This window comes from Ammospiza caudacuta, chromosome 4 (genome assembly GCF_027887145.1).
Source record: "Ammospiza caudacuta isolate bAmmCau1 chromosome 4, bAmmCau1.pri, whole genome shotgun sequence".
NCBI lineage: Eukaryota > Metazoa > Chordata > Aves > Passeriformes > Passerellidae > Ammospiza > Ammospiza caudacuta.
The window spans coordinates 29,835,025-29,852,527 of NC_080596.1; the positions used below are offsets into that span (position 1 = coordinate 29,835,025).

General features: G+C 39.5%; 1 protein-coding gene across 2 annotated transcripts in view; it reads right to left on the minus strand.

The window, feature by feature from the left end:
* Positions 1 to 17,503, minus strand: part of ANKRD50 (ankyrin repeat domain containing 50) — a 39,402-nt gene that overhangs the window by 14,178 nt on the left and 7,721 nt on the right. For both annotated transcript variants that reach the window (XM_058803569.1, XM_058803570.1), the window contains exon 3: positions 3,265 to 3,494. In XM_058803569.1, coding sequence (XP_058659552.1) covers positions 3,265 to 3,494 — 230 coding nt within the window. The remainder of the gene's footprint in view (positions 1 to 3,264; positions 3,495 to 17,503) is intronic.

Here is a 17,503-nt window from a genome sequence, read left to right on the forward strand (position 1 = left end):
ACCTTTATACTGTTAATGAGAAATTATCTGCTGTTCACTCCAACTCATCTATGTCAAATTGCCTGATTTTAAAATGCCTCAAATTCTCCAAGTGCTATGAGGGATTTTCAAAACAGGTTTTGAAAAGCATGACTCCTATGCTTTCAAGATTTAGTCTCATTTTAGAAGAAGCATTAGAATTAGCTCATTAGCTAAAAAGGAAAAAAAAAAAAGTATTTTTTTTTGGCACATTTTATGCTCTGTGCCACTTTCATGCTGGAAAGGCTGTGTTGATGCAGCTGCTTGAGTGCCCACACTTGGAGCCAAATGATAACAAACGATGATGCGGGAGACAACATGAATAACTATGGGTGCAAGACAAAATTGTTAAATTTAGGGGAAAAGCCATTAGGGAAAGCAAGCAGGCACCATGCGGCAGTTGGTGACAGAGCACATGGAGAGAAGGCAGTTATCTGTCCCTCTCCTTTTTTACCTCATTTGGCATTTGCTCACTGCGGAGGGTGACCGCAGACTCAGCCAGGCATCATCTCACATTTGGTTCTTATTTTTGAGGTTGTCTCTGTAGCCACAAGAGGCAAAACTTTTTTTTCCTTTTTTTTTTTTTTTTTAATTAATGAAAGCTGAGAATCTGAGCAAGGGGGAAAAATCCGTAGCACATTGTGCTACTACAGAATCTGGGAATACAGAAGGGCCCAGAGCACAAGCTGCAGCAGAAGCAGGCACGGCTATTCAGTTTTCATGAATTAGTTACCACCAGAAGTGAAAGAACAAAGAGGACCAGAACAAACACCCCTCCTCTTTTTCTCATTCTTAAGAGCACTAGGGACAATTATTCACCACTGTCAGCCTCCGGATGACAGTGGGTGAGAAAGACTGGACTCTCTCTTCCATGTCATCACTATTTTTGGCTCAGGAGCTGCTTGCACAATTCCCATCTGTACTGCACACCCAAAAAAGAGCATCATCAGGAGAAGGCCACTGCAGCAAGCCTGCTTCCAGTTATTCAGAACGCTTTGCTGACATGAGAGCTAAACCTATTTGTCAGACAGACTCAGAAGAATCGTTCACTGAATGAAAATTCTAAGCGAAAACAGATACAAACTCACTGCAAACAAATTAATACTGGTCAATGTACATTTCATACCATCCTCCAAAACTTTTTTAACAGAAAAAACTACAGATGGGACACATTTTCTTAATCAATTCTGAAAGGATCCCAATCTCTCTCACCAAGTTACAGTGCAACTGATTTTTATTTGGTCCAAATACTTATTGTTGATCTCCACTTCTGCCTGCCCACCAACTAAATGTAAATAGCTTTAAAAACTGGCTCAGCTAAAAGTAAACGTTCAAATACCACAAAGGAGGAGAAGAGTTTGCCCCAGTAGAAGAGTGAATGTCAGTCAATCCTTTGCAGGCCAGAATCCAAAAATAAATCCATGTTATTTGCAGTTTTACACCAAGTTGCACAGTTTCTGAAGTTAATAGAAGCTTCAGCCATGCTCCTCATATATCCTTACTACACCTTCTGCAAACCTGAATACTGGCTGGTAACAGGAAAATCCTCCAACAGTGAATTAAATGGGCAGCCAGCACATTGGCTGTAATGTCACATTTTCCTTTCATACAGGCTAAACCACAACTGCCTCCAAACAGACCCTAAAATTTCTTCTCAATTTATATCCAATTCTTTCTTTGCTGTACCTTTTCCACAGTGAAGATGGGATTATAGCATCACACACCAATTTCCTTTATGCTATTCATCAAGTCATACTCTGTGGAAATGAAAAATTAACTCACTGGAATTAAATTTATTTTAAAGGCATATCCATTAGTTCTGCTGATTTTTCCTGTCAGGAATTCCATCTGGAAATATACTTAAAAGACAAGAGCAATTTTTTAGGGCTAGTCTGAAACACTGTATGATTCAATGGAAAGGAAATAGGACTGTTGTGAGAAAGTCTTGTCTGGTTTTTTGGCAATAACAACATATCTAATCAGCCAAACTCTGACAAAACCAGTCCCATAGGAATGCCTGAAGGAACCCTGTGAAGCCACCACAAAGTTTCTTTTAGTTGTCACATACTCCCAAATACCAGTCTTCATGTCTGCCTCTGATCAGTACAGTACTTCATTCCAAAGTGCAATTATCCCATTGACCTTCTGCCACTGTGGCAACCAGCAAGCCTATGGGTCTAAGTTCTATAATCACATTTTTTGTCCTAATTGTGTCCTTAATACACACAGGCTTTATAGATAGGCCTGGAATCCAGTCCAGATACTGCCTTTTATTAAATTTCAGAGAACTTCCAGTAACAATGTCATTTCAGTGAAGAAATGTTCTCATGACACAGTAAAGCCTGGATGAAGAAGCTGTAAAATTTTTTTTTACTGTGCAACCTTTGCCAAAAGCACAGTCCAAGAAACCACATCTACATTATTCCTCTCTCCAATTTCACCTTCAGATATTATTACCCGCTTTCCGCAAACATGGGGAGAGATTTTAATGGGAGATGAAAGGAAAACCTTCTGAGGATGTAAGGAATGAGTGTATGCAGCTGAAATCTGCAGTTACACATCACCTATGCTGTTTGAAGCTTCCTAAAATGAGCAAAGAGGAAAATTTAAGACACTGAAGAGAACATGGATTCTTTTTCAAAGATTAAATTTAACTCTAACATGTTTGGATTTAAGCTTTCCATAGTCCTTGGGAAACAGGGATGTCACCATCATATTTTCTGAAAAATCCCTTCGTCAGGATTTCTCGCCCGGGAAGCTGAGAAGCCTCAGAGAAACAGGAAAAGAATATTATCTCATTTGCTTCTCCTGTGTTTTGCTGCTTTGGAATGTGGCTGGAGATTGCTTATCCAACCTGTGAATTGTTGTGACTTAATGACCAGTCATGGTCAGGCTGTGCTGGACTCTGCAGAGTCACGAGTTTTTCATTAGTATCTTGTTAGGCCTTCTGTAAGCATCCTTTCTCTATTCTTTAGTATAGTTTTAGTAGAGCATTCTTTAAATAATATAATACCATAAAATAATAAATTAGCCTTCTAAGAACATGGAATCAGATTCATAATTTCCTTCCTGCCATGGAGGATCCCAAAAATACCACACAGGGACGTATGTTTTTTACAATTACTACTTTTGCTATTGCCATTTTTTTAGAACTAAGCATGCAGCAGTGCTTCCCACCATCCCCAGGGCTGGTAAATACAACATCCTAGGTACAGGTCCCAAACAATTCCTGTGCTCTGTGCTCACCTGTAAACATTTTTGTAACAGTTTTACTCTGCTTGCGGGCAGAACACAGGAGGAGCAGCCAGGGAGGGAAGAACTCGAAGTGGCTGGCTAAAATCTCTGCTATGGTCCCAGACAAACTTGTGGAGGTCTGTTCACCCTCAGAAACGTTACAGCCCTCGTCCACCGAGTCCACCAGCATGAAGAGGCTCTGCTGAGGGGGCTTCACTCCCAAGAGAGGCAGCAGAATGCACCTGGAAGGAACACAGCACAAAATCGGTGTTTCAAATGCATTTAACAACACATTGACTGCCACAGGCATCCAGGGCAAAGCTATGATCAACTTAAGATGAAAAGTTACTTTTTAAAAATAGCTACCATCCAAAACACTGAGGTACACTAAAAGAAATACTTTGAACAGGTAGTGATGTAGTTCTTGCTTAGGCAGCATTATTTTTCATGAACTTCTAATTTAAAACAATACTTTAAAATTATGTAATAGTGTTCAATTAGAAGACTTGGAAAATATTGCTTCACTAAGAAGCTACTTGGCCTAAAGCTTAAGAACTTCACTACTGTTGTCTCTGCCAAAGCTGTTGCTACTGCTTATCAGAAACTAATAGTGAACAATAGCTGATCATGAAACAAAAATCTGAAAGACACATGAAATATCAAAGCTCAAAGATAGTTCAAGTCAGAATGAATAACACTATTACAAAGAACAGAATTTCTGCCATACCTTCACAAATAAAATGCAAATTAGTAGCAGACTGAGGCATTTGGTAGTGACTTTGATGTATTAGCTTTTATTTATATTGAAGTTGCCAAGCTCCTGTTACTGGGAAAGGATTATCTGCATCCTTGGGATGCAGCTCTAACAACACATCTGATTGTGTGGCTAACAATTTCAAATTTGCATCTACTGTTGCTCTCTTTAGCAGGTGGTTCTTAAAAATGTATCTCACTGCATTGACATGTATCTTTAAATAGCACTACATAACCATCAGGCATCTATTCAGTATTTCCACACTACACTACTATTTTTTGGGAAACTTCAGAGTGATTTAGGCCTGTAAATTTCACTGACTAAATTATCTTTAAATACACTTGGCAAGTAAACTTTGACTTTATAGTACAAGGATTTGGAAAATGAAACGAGGTGAGAAAAATACATATCTGACAGTTTACTCTCTTGTAGATTTGCTGTTTGCAGATGTCCAGAAGGCATACCCATCATAAGTAATTTTTGTTTTACTCAAGACCATAATAACCTTTTTTCATTTATTTTACTGAACAAATTTACCTTCAGAAGACTTTGGCCAACACATTATCACCTACCAAGCATTCAAATGGGAATACAGGAAAATCCTGCCTGTTAATGCAAGAATTTAACCCACTTCAGAAATTATTCATAAGCCTTGTTAGGGGGAGCTTTGTTATTTTCTGGTTTTCTGACACAGAAAAAAAGCAAAATGGAAACAGTGGTGCACTTTTCAGGTCTGACAGTAACAACAGAATCTAGCAGAACAGACTAGAAGGGAAATTTCCTCAGAGGTATGAAAAGGAAATACAGAATACTTGTGATCTAAAAATATTTGGTATTATATGGATCTGAAAACATGGCCTTCCCTCCTTTTTTTTTTTCAGAAGCACAAGACTTCTGGACTCTTTGGTAGTTCCCCAGTTAGGGACTCCTTCAGAGGATGCCTGACTTCCAACTGAAATCACTGCCCACCAGGCTGGGAAGTTAAGCAGCTACCAATTTACAGAACAGGAAATTAAAGTAGCCATGAGGTTAAAATGACTTTCCCAAGTGATGCCAATCCCACAATGAAAGGAGGCAGCTGGAAATGACCACATTTTCCACCCCTTCCCCCACCAAAATGCTGCCTTGCCCCCTCAGCTATTTGTGTCAAGGCATTTTTCCTGCAACATTTCTTTCCCTATCAAAACTAATTTTCTTCTCACATAGTTCTCTGTATGAAATTACTTTCTGAGAATGAATGTTACTATGAGATATGAAGAAAAGGTAACGGTTATCTTAAATTAAAAATCTCACTTAAAATCCATGTGACCCTAACAAAATGCCTATGAAATATTCTAGGAGCATCCAGGAACATTCTTGTGTCAGTTTTTACCTGTGGGGAACACCACCAAGAACAGCAAGCTGTCTTGTCTGGGAAAGATTCCCAAATCCCTCTGCCTCCAAACAGGGCTGGAAGCAGATGTCTAAGGAATAATGTAAGCACTGGGCAAGCACCAGAGGACCAAATTTTACCATTATTCTCAGCCATCACTGCTTCCAGGGGCTTTCTGAGAGTCAGCCTTTGCATTTAACATCCCTTAACTGACCACACTTCCTTCCACAGGTCTGTCCAAGTCTTGTAGGAGCTGGTTTAAGGCTCTGGCATTCACAACAGCAAGGCTGTCTGCAGCTTAGCTGCATGAAGTAACCCTTCCTTCTGCGGTTTAAAAACCAACAAGTCCTTGTTCCATTTGATATCCTTCAACTTCTGACTGCAAGAGGCAGTGAGCAGTAATGTCATATTCCCACTATCTATGCCATTTGTACCACAGCCTCTCTGAGCTATTTTTTGCCAGGCAGACAAGTCCTAGCATATTGAAGCTGCTCCACAAAATGCTATTCCTCAGCCCCTTGTCTCCCTGTGCTCTGCTTCTTTCCACTTCACAAAACTTGTACTTCTGAATCTTAACATAATTTAAACTCCACTAGGAAAAATATATGCACATAAGAAATGAGGCACAATGACTTCTCCCAGCTTAGAGCAATATTAATAAAAGTGTGGCATTAACAAGATATTGATCAGGCTTTCTCTTTAAGTGCCCTTGGAAACTGTTTGATAAAATTCTCTTCTTCTGAGACACTTTACATCACGAGTTCAGAGCGGATGCCAAGGAACACAGCAGTGAAACTTTTTGGGAAGTGCTGTGCTCAAGTGCCAGTGATGGACTGGGCAGTAGCGGGTCCATGATCTCAAAAGTCTCTTCTACACCATCCTATAAGTCTGTGTTTGCCTCCGTAACAGGACTCAGCAATTCCACTCCCCTACCATTTCTTGATTACACAGGAAAATAACATAAATCAACACGGAATTAACAAGGTCTTTAAAGCACTTCCCTCAAGGGTGATTCATCTGCAGATTGTTGTAACAGATTGCTTAATTGCAGAGTGCCTCTCAAAAGATTGGAAGTTGATTTTCTTTACCTTCTGAAAGGGTAACAGCTTTATCTTTACAACTTTTATATTTAATAGATTTATAAAGTGGTGATCATTAAAAAAGCTCCAAGTTAACCTGGATATTTGTAAAAATACAAAATCTCCAGAGAAAACAGCACGATTAGGTATTTTAAAAGATGGAGTTCATTTTAATGGCAATCTAATGACTTACTTATGTAGAGCAAAGATGTTTTACATGCTCTGCAGCAAACAAGAATTCCTCAGAACAATGAGCCATCCCAGGGAATTCTTCAGGATTGCTACTGAGTTGACTCAACCCATGCAAACATGATTTTCCACACATGAAAGGAATATATACAGGCTATGCTGAAGTTCTGCTTATGGCTGGCCTTGAGATTTTGATTGGATCCACAAAAACACAAAGACACAACGGAGCAGAAAGACAGCAGTGCTGTCCACAAAAGCTGAAAAGAGTCACAGAGGAGTGCACATACTTATTTAAAAAGAGAAAAAAAAAAAGAATAAAGCAAACACATTGCCAAGTAGCAATTAATGAGTGGCTCTAAGGGCAAAAGAAATCATAATGTGTTCCTCATATTTGACTGTCTCTGTCTGGTGTATAAAAAAGCTATGTCCCACTTCAATTGGGAGTGCAGCATCCTAGAAGGACTCCTGTTTCTCTACCCAGCTGCCAGCACTCTCTGCTGACAAACACAGAAAACAAGGGTATAAAAATCATCTCCTAAGCAGGCCAGCAGCCACAGGACCAAAAAAAAAAAAAAAAAACCAACAGGAAAACCCAAAGAAAAACACAACCACTACCCCTGATTTGTCAGACTCCAAGTGCTGCTACTTTTAGCAAAGCATGACACGCTTCAAATTTTATGACAGAAATTACATACTTGGAAATCTGCTGTACAACTACTACTGAGCTCTTACCTTTCCTTTTCTAAACAGTGTAACAGTGCTTTAACAAAGTGCTTCTTGGGACACCTCCCAAGGGATTATATCTCAATATTTCTAACTTGTATTCCTGAGAGGCACCATCCCAGAGGTCTGCATCAGGAATTTACAAACTCTGTTCTTTCCAACGAAAATTCGTAAAGAAGCAGACAACATTGTTACTCCACACAGCCTCCCCCTGCTTTTCCCCATGTTTCTACACCAGATTCCTTGAAGAAGTTCACCAGCTATTTGTCATATTCCTGAACCCTGCATATTGATCAGGAATACGCCTCTGTAGATATTGGATCGATGTCTTTGTGATTATGTATTTATATATAAAGAGTTTAAGAATACTTGGTATATAACAAAATAATTCTCCAAGCACTCATCTCAATCTCCAGAAAAGCTATCAAGCATCTTCCTTCTTGTAAGTGGTTTACAAAATGATATATCACAGCCCTTCACAATGTGATTTTTAAGACACTTACTTCCATTTATGTTGCATTGGCAAAAACTGAAAATAAAGTGCACAGTGAGACTGTAAATAAGCCAACTATATTTACATAATGTTGCAGTAATTTTTGCCAGCAACATAAGCAGCAGTGGGATTTTTGCCTGAAAATCACACACTGAGACCTAGCAAAAATCCCAAGCACTGAGGGGAAAGGTGATGCTGCTGCCTGTAAATGAGAAGCAGCAGAAGCTCTGCTGTGCCCAGGGGAACACACAGGCAAGGAGAAGGCTCTGCAGGGCACTTCGGAGCTGCATGCCAGGGAAAGGGGAAGGAATTATGTTGTGCAGACACTCAGAGGGGAGCTCAGGCCAGTGCAGGACACCTAAGGACAGAGGTACCCAAGGGCACAAATCTATACATTAGGGGTTTCACTACTTCCACTGTTCATGGAGTAAACCTAAGAGCTTCTAAATGCCTAGAAAACAAAATGCTAAACTCCAAGTATTTTGTAATCATCCCTACTTGAAAAATTGTCACAAGTGACAGCAAACACCTATGCTTACAGACACATGTTCATTTGTATATTGTAATAATCCAGGGGTTGGTTAGCAGGGAGCATAATCCATTAAAGCTGTCTGTCCCCACCACCCCCAGTTCTCAATTTGCATTTAAAAGCATGGAGCCAGTGAAGATAAAGCTGTTAAAGACTGTTAGCAGCTTCAGCAAAGACAGACTTACACCAATAGCTGCATTTTTCTCCTTTGTTTTCCAAACTGCATTTGGGGCACAGGTCGCAATAAAAAAAGAAAAGGTGAATTTAACTTCTAATAAAATTGACAATTCCTGCTGTTCAGCTGATGAAATATTACCCTCATTCCAAGTACTTTTAGCAGCTGTATTCACATGGAAAGAATAACCAGAGCATCCTTACAAATTGCTTGTAGCACTGTTTGTAGAAGAGTGAGTTTTATTTTGTCCTGTGACAAGGCATTTACATCTTATGGATGACTTACAGTAAACAGGTTATTTACCTGCCTTATAATGCATTCTGGCTAATGATTAAAAGGGAAATTAATGATCAAATCAATAGCTGCTTTCTGTATATCACCACCCCAATTCTTGGCACTATATACCTGTGAAATACAGGCCTTTCCTTCTTACTAACTGCCCAGCTGCTCATACTGGTATAACATCCAAAAAACCAGACACATGGGACCCTTAACTAACTGGGAATATTTATGAAATACGAGGGCTGTGAAGCACAGAACAATTCCACACTTTAAAAAGCTGAAAAATAGAACCCATAATAAGGCAAAAGTGAAGTGACCCAGTTGGATGTGGGCACAGCTGCGCATACACTGACAGATCTGATCTGGTTATCGAGGTACTTGTTCTGTACTTTCTCAAGTATGAGATAAAGTGCACTGCAGCTGATTATCACTTTCTGACTAAGTGTAATACTGGAATTAAGGCACACTCCTGGGCTACAGTGTAATACACATTATTGTTTCTAGTCAATGATTTATTTGCAGCCTGCACAGGAAGACAAACTGGCTCTAACAATTCTACCCAACCATGGTTAATCCTATGAAGGAAGAGGCAGAAAGCAGAAAAACCAAACAAAACCCACCCTGAGAATCACCTATTGGGAAAGCCCTAGGTGAAGCACACAGATGTAAATCAAGGGTCTGGCCTTTTCAGAAGTGGTGAATTAGAAACAGCAGGCAAGTCTTGTGCAACTCAATACCTGATTTTGCAATGTCTTGTAGCAACCTGGGTTTTATCTGCAGTGGTGAGGCAGGCTTGCAGCCCCAGCAGGAGAGCACAAAAGGCAGCTCTGGGGCATCAGGCCAGACAAAGCAGAGCTGATGGTGGAACCAGCGCCACTGGTCCCACAGAGACAGCCCATGCTGGACCCTGGTATTGATTAGAGCCCTCCTACAGTCCCACACTAATACAGAGGTGATTTCTGGCTACAAAGCACAGCCAGCAGATCTACTTGTGGATTTACTTGAGCCCTCAGAAAATAGAAGCATTAAGAGCAAATATTTTGGTGTAATAGTGGACTGCCCAGAACAGTTTGCAAACAACTCGGCTATTATAAAGCACAGACAACTGTGGCTGAAAACCACTCACAACTGCCACCAGGAGCAGGCTGACTGTAGTTTAAATGAAATATACTTGCCACGTGTCCTAACATAAATTCTAAATTACACTGAGTCTGACATACAAAAATCTGTGTCCCCAAAGGCAAAGAGGGGAACAGCACAGAAGACAATAAAAAGATTTTCTCCAAACATGTAATTAAAAAAAAAGGAAAGGCAATGTATTCAAAACAAACTCTCACAGCTCTGTTTTATAGTGATAGAGAGGTCACCTAATCCACTGCCACGCCTTCAGCAGGATCAGCTCTACATCTGCCATCCCTGAGATACAAGCCCAGGCACTCCTGAAGATTTCCACAAATCAATACTATCTCCCTAAGCAATCCATTCCAGGGCCTCAATATTCTTGAAACTGGGAAGTTTTCTCCTTCCCTTCCTGTGTCCAACCTTTACCTGCTTTCCTGCAATTCAAACCTTGTACTACCCGCCCTGTAACTTCTGCCCCACAGATAACACCAGGGTGATTACAAGGAAGCCAGCAGCACCCAAAATTTATAACCATTTCTCTGCAGGCACCTGACAGAATTAAGGAACAGATTGAAAAGAAAAAAAAAAAGCCACAAGAAAAAGCTGGTATGAAACCAACTTGATGTGCTGTGTCAGTTTGAAATGGAGTACTGATAATTAAGTACAGTTACTAATCTCTTATTCCATGTAGTCAAATACAGTTGTACCTTGCACATGGGCTGTTTGCACCAGGCCCATGCAAGTCAAGCCTTCCTGCAGACAAGATGGCATTTATGGTTATCTCTTATCCACCAGTCCTGTTACTCTGCCAAACAGACTTTAGATTAAATTTATCAAAACCAAACCACATCATACCATGTTAGTTGTTTTTCACCTCTTTGTTATCTCCCAGCTGTCTGCAAATAGTTTGTCTGATAATTTCTTCTGGCATTTCTCATCTCGACTGACACACTTCTAATTTCCCACACCTTTTATATCCTTCTTAAATCAAGGCACTAAATACACAAATTTTTCTTTCAACTCTGAATTTTCAGCAATCCTGATAAAGATAACCTCTCCTCTGCAGACAATCAGTAACATTTTGAGAATATATCACCAATTCTATATTGGATATCTGTTTGAGGTTTTTGGCCTGGGCTGTTTTTCTTTGACCTTACCTATTTCTTGCTACTTTTAATTATGTTAGCTGACTGCAAAATTACTGTTTTTAAAGAAAGGGCAATACACAGGAGCATTGAAATTTTATCTTTCCTACTGTTATCAGTTTTTTCTCCTCAAGGAATAGCAGCTAACACTTGGTGGACATTGTCTTTTTTCTGCTAACATAAATGGAGTTACTTCTTGTAAAACATACCTCACAGGAAACATGATCAATGCACCTTGAACTTGCAGTCTTGCTCTCATTTTTACATTACTCTTTCACATTTAGTGGCTGCTCTATTTTCTTCCTGCTGGGGTTTAACATGTGAGTGAGGAGGAGCTCAGTTTCACTGAACCCGACATTTAATACAGTGCTTTGAGACCTCAGTGCTCTTCCCAGCCAGTTCCTTTCTCTCATTATACTTGTTTTCATCAGATCTTACTCACAAATCCTCTGAGATGGTGAACATCTCCTCTCCATCCTTTTCAATTTCTTTTTCTTTCTCCTCTCTTTCTAAGCAAAGACTCATAGAATCACTTAGGATTCTATGAAAAGACCTTTGAGTCCAACCATTAACCCAACACATGCATTTAAGATCACTTCACAGTCACTATGTCCAAAAGATTTCACTTCCCCAGCTGATTTTTTCCAATCTGACTGAAGCTAATTTATGTCTCCCCACTAACTATTCTCTGTCCTTTGACATCAGAGGCATGGTCACTGGCAGACTCCTGCTTGTATCACGCCTTCCCAGCTGATGTTTATCTCCCATTTGTTATTCAAATCTTTACCAGAGACAGACATTATCATCCAAATTCTATGCCATGGGTGACACCACTTGTTATCTTCAAGCAGCTTAGCTTACTTGAGCTTGCTGTTTTGGTAGGGTAAAGCACTTGGAATTTTTCAAAAGTTACCACAACCCCTGTTTGGACAAAGCAGGTAAACTCTCAGACACACAAGGTGGTCTGATAGGTAATCTGATTTACAGTCCATGGAAGAACAGGCTGACCAACAAACCTTCAAATAGAAATTCCACATGTAGGGCTACCACTACATGTGATATATATATTTATTTTATTCAGATTTCCCAGGTGCTTTAATTTCTTTGCTTTGGTCTAGAAGTACAAGCAAGCATATTATGTACAAAACAAGCTACTTTTTTCAAACACATACCTGTTATACAAGTTATCCTGACAGATCTTTTAGAGCACTGAACTCAATCTTGACTGTACACTAAAATTTCCAGTTCTGCTTGTTCACCCCTTACCTTTTTTCCATTAGTATGAAGACACCTAAGGCATTTGATTACTCCCTGACTTATCTTCGTGCCTGTCCCATGACCTACATGACTAAACCTATTTCCCCTCCTCCTCCCTCCCCACTTTGTGTTGTTGTCTAAGTTGCTGTTATTTAGATTTGTTCCTGGAATTTGGCATCCACCAGGTTTCAGTTTAAAGCTCTTTACTTAGGGTTAAAAATCAATGTTTTTCTTTCTATTAAGCATCAATTAAGTTCTCGATGTTATTTTTTCCTGCAAATCCATCTCTTTTTTTAAAAAAAAAGTAGGAGGTGCCAAAGAATGTACATTTTAGATCAAATGCATGAGATGAAAGCATCCAATCAGACTCACTGAAAACTATCATTAGTAGAAATGAGAGAATTGCCTATACTTCACATCATTTTGCATAAATGTAAAGTTAAGATAACAACTTGCTTTGCAAATATTCAAAAGCCTGTTGTTGAAATGCAACATGAAAGAGTGGGACACTACAATAATAAAATGACCACGTTTATATATGCAACAGAATGTATCAAAATTACAAGGTTAGTTCTAAATCATTTATGAAATTAAAGGTACAGTGAGTGAAATATATATATACACACACACATACATTCAGTCTTTTCAGCTTTCCTTATTAACTACCTGATTCCCTAGTTGTAGCAAAACGAATATTTCTTTGTTAAACAAATATGTAACTTCTATAAGCTTCTATATCTGAACACATCACTACACAACAGAGTTGAAATTATTGTACCTTTACAGGCATTTGAATTTGTAGGTATTATTCTACATTTTGGAGATAGACAAAAATCCCTTTCTTTTTTCTGTTTCTATTTATGCAGTGCATAAACACAACTGAAGGAACAGATATTTCTTTCCAGGTATATGATTGTATTTGCTGGCATGAGAGAAATGCTAAGCACAAAAAGAAACAGAAAAACTCCCAGATGAGGCAGGTAGAAAACTGCACTGAATAAATTCAATTGTGTGCCTGTTGTGAGGCTATATGCTTCTTTACTATGTTCTATTATTCCATGCCCATAAAAGAGAATACAGTAGATTAATACACAGAATAAAAGAGCCACCATCATTACTGCAGTTCAGTCTGACAATCCCCAAATTAATTAGATTTGTCCTAGGCATTCCAAAGGGAAAAAACCCCCAACATTACTGTTTGGGAAGCAGGAAGAAGAGGAGCTGCAGTGGCTGTTTGAGCACTAAGCTGCTCCTTCAGGACAGGGGCTCTTGAACTGCCAGCCTGGAAGAACCAGGCTAATCAACACCTGACATTTTAAAATCTTCATCATTCCCTCACCAAGCTGCTCCACACCTGCCTGCCTCATGTCCTGCACACCATCACAAAGCCCCTCACACTTCCACTGCTGAACTGATTGCAGGATTATACTGCCCAACCTCATTTTGAGAAAATCCTCTGCACAAATACCAGACGAAAAGCTGTTGAGAATTTACCTTCCTAGTCAAGCGCACTTAAAGACAGCTTTCCTGTTTGTTACCACATATCTTTATCCATCTCATTTTCCATCTTAGTAAAACAGACTATCCTAATGTTTATTGCACTTAGTTGAAGAGGCAACAGATGGAGCAGCTTTCGTGTGTCCCATTCAGAATTATTCTCCCATACTCCCCAAAGCACAATTCACAGCATATGTTCCTCAGGCATCACTCTTGGGCCTTATCAGCTACCCTGCAGTTTGGGTTTTTCCATCCCCAGCCCCAAGCAGATACAGTTTTTCTGTTTTGCCTGTAAAGCTCCAATGGATGCTTTCTGTATTGTTACCATAATTTACTCTCAAGAAACACTGTTAGGTTAGCACTGTGTAACCCTGACTCTATACTCTTACTGCACTGTTGTATTTAGTACTGGAACTGCTTTTGTAGCCTCACAACAAGTGACAGAAACCCCAACTTCCACTTCCTCCCTCCAATTATTCATACACAAATTGTTTACTGTGGATGAAAAGCACCATTTAAAATTAAAGAAGGTATTAACAAAAAAAGCATAGAAACACAGAATGATTTGGTGTTGTGCTGTTGACTGCTGAAGTTTCCATCTGTTAGACTTTGATCATTTAGGGTAATCCAAGATCCTACAGGTCACAATTTCTCTTATCATGGATCACCTTCACTTTACCTACAAACTGAGCTTTTTTTCTAATGTCCTGCTGAACTCTACTCCAGGAACGTGTACAGCAAAGACAGTCAGCTTAGTGTATCATGCTCACTATTACTGCAGGAGAGCTGATGTAGTTAAACCAAGACTTGTTAATTAACTGCTCTAAGATGGAGATCATGCTGTAATCCCACTCTGAACAGATTTTCCTCCTGAGGTTCATTCCTACCTGCCTGTTACTGTCATCTTTATGCTGCTGGTACTTTCCTTTCCTTAACTTCTGAACACTGCTCTATTTCTTCCAGGACCTAAAATAAGGTGCTGCCAGGGCCCCTTCCTTCTCTCACGTTCTAAGATATCACAGATCTGTAGCACACAACTTGCATCTCATGCAAGGTGCCCACCTTCCCTTCTCCACATAAGCACTACCAGCTCCTATTAGGACATGACAAAGGAAAAAAACCAAGGAAAAGGCACTGCTGGTGGTCTGTGGACTCAAAGTCCACTCATCACATATGATCCTTGATTCCAGCCTTCCTCTCACTCCCATCAATTTAAACAGCAGCAACCACAATTGAGCCCAAAAGTCTGATGTCTCCTACCTGCCTGCATGGTCCTCACTCTGTGTGAAGTTATCTGCAAATGTGACACAGAGGGGAATTTGATAGCAATTGTTTTGCCCCTTTTATTTCTTCATTATGTACATTTCCCCAACTGCCTTCTTTTCATGATCTCAATTTCAGTTCTATTTTCACACTATTTTCTCACATTTTGATGCTAACAAGCAGACCAGGAACCTTACCAACCTCCTTCTTTCTGGCACCTCCCCTGCAATACTTTGAACACCTCTGTACAACTCAACCCTTGGGTCAATGTAATTTTTTTCCTGCCTTTTTGGCCTGGTTATTTCTTTTTCAGCAGTCATTCTTCAATCACAAAATGTAAAGACATTAACTATTGGAGACACATTTGCTCCTGGACAAAGACAGAAGATTTCTCACCATTCCCAGTGTATTGTTACACATCATCACACACAAGAAACTGAAACCTCTTCAAGTCATGGCTTTCAGGAGGCAATATTTCAATACTACCTTCTCCCAGTATTTAAGACACACTACATCCTTTCTGCTTCACAATCCACCAAATCCTTTTCATTTTTTCATTGAAAAAGAAGACAGGAAAAGAAACCTAAACCCTTGCACAAGCTATGAACATGTGCACAGAAAACTGAAGGGAAGGGAAATAATTAACAAGTAAGAATTGCTATGAAGGTCCATCTAACTAAACAGCTTATAGGAAAACCTGTAAGGTTTAAGTCTGAGCCACATTGATTAAAGCCAAAATGTTAATGCCTATAGAAGTAGAAGACAAAAAGGTCTATGTAAGTTGTCATTACTAAAATGCCTCGGGGAAACTTTCTTATGGTAGTTTAATCTGAAAAGGTTAAAACCTTAAACGGTATTATGTTCAGTCTGTAGGCTGTGCTTCCATACAATGAAAGAGGAACATACAGCTTGCTCTGGCAGAAACACTGACTGCTGCTATGTGACCCGTTAACTCCACAGATTTAAGGGAAAAGCCTAAAGAGAAACATGCCACAAAGTACTTAAGCCTCAGGCAACGCTCAGCGGTTCTAATGGGCTGGAGAACACCAGAACACAGAGTTTCCTACGAAACACAGCACCAGTTAAAGCCTAAAGACCCAGTTACACAGAAATACTTAGATGTTCCAGCACAGTCAAGATGCAAATTTACCTTCTGCAACTCCACTGGAAAGACAGGCTGAGTTGGCAGATTCTTTTTAACCCTCTTGTGGCATGCTCTTACAGAAATAGTTTCTCATCTCTCCCATAAATTGGTACGATCTTCAGTTGGTATCTTGCCTCCATCATTGTTGAGTATTAAATAAACCACAGATAAACAAAACAACATGATTATAACTGTAATGAGGTAGTTTTTAACTGAAAACTCCTACTAAAAGGAGAATTCAATCTTCTATTAGATCAAGATCTGCTGGGCTAGGGTCTAACTAGCTTCAGGATTCTAGTCAAGCATAAGTGAAAGATGCAGGAATGGACAAAAATCTGGGAAAGTACAGAAGTAGAATGTTGCCTATTTACACATCTCAAACATTGGTAAGAAAAATTCCCTTTAGAAACCAAACCCTTTTATTTAGGTAAGGGATTTTTAATGCCACATTCTTAGGTGTGACCTCTGAGGACACACTAACAAAATGAATTATTGAATTTCAGGCTGAGATGAAAGAGAAAAAAAGCTGTATTTAAAGATGTAAAAGGCTGCCCCAAAAAGGAAAGAAAGAATTTATTCTCCATGTTTCTGGAGAACATCCTAAGTAGTAAAAATCTTGGATTATAGCAAGGAGAAACCAGCTCAGAGTAACATATGGATTTTTTTTTTTTTTCTAGAAGAAGGCAGCATCCTCAGCTTTTTCTGTCTGGTGAAGGAGATGGTGGACTTGATTTTCCTGAGCTCCCCTTCCAACCTTCTCAATTGTCAACTGCACATTTGAACTTTACAGGTGGTAAATGTATAACAAACACACTGGAGGTTTAACTTCTTAAAGAATCTTGCAATTAATGTATTATGCATTCAGATTCTTCTTGGCATGACACAGGATACAGTCAGTGCTCGCCTTTGTTTCTACCATTTGTAGCTCTACAAAATTGAGAGAGTCTAACAAACTCTATTTACTCTTGCAACCACTGGAGAGCTACAGCTCCCAAGATTGTAGTGAAGCTCTGGAAGCACAGGGAAAGGCTCTGCAGCAGCCCTTTCCACAAGGAAGTAGATTAGAAAAAAAGAAGTAGATCACTCCCAGACAGTCTGAGACCTGGGTGACAAAAACTGAGTCATGTATCACCTACAAAGGATTAATACTGAATTACTAATGTCCTCTAGAGTAAATTGATAGAAATCCCAGCAGCTTTTGGGTTTCCAGTAGCCCAAGCTCAGGTA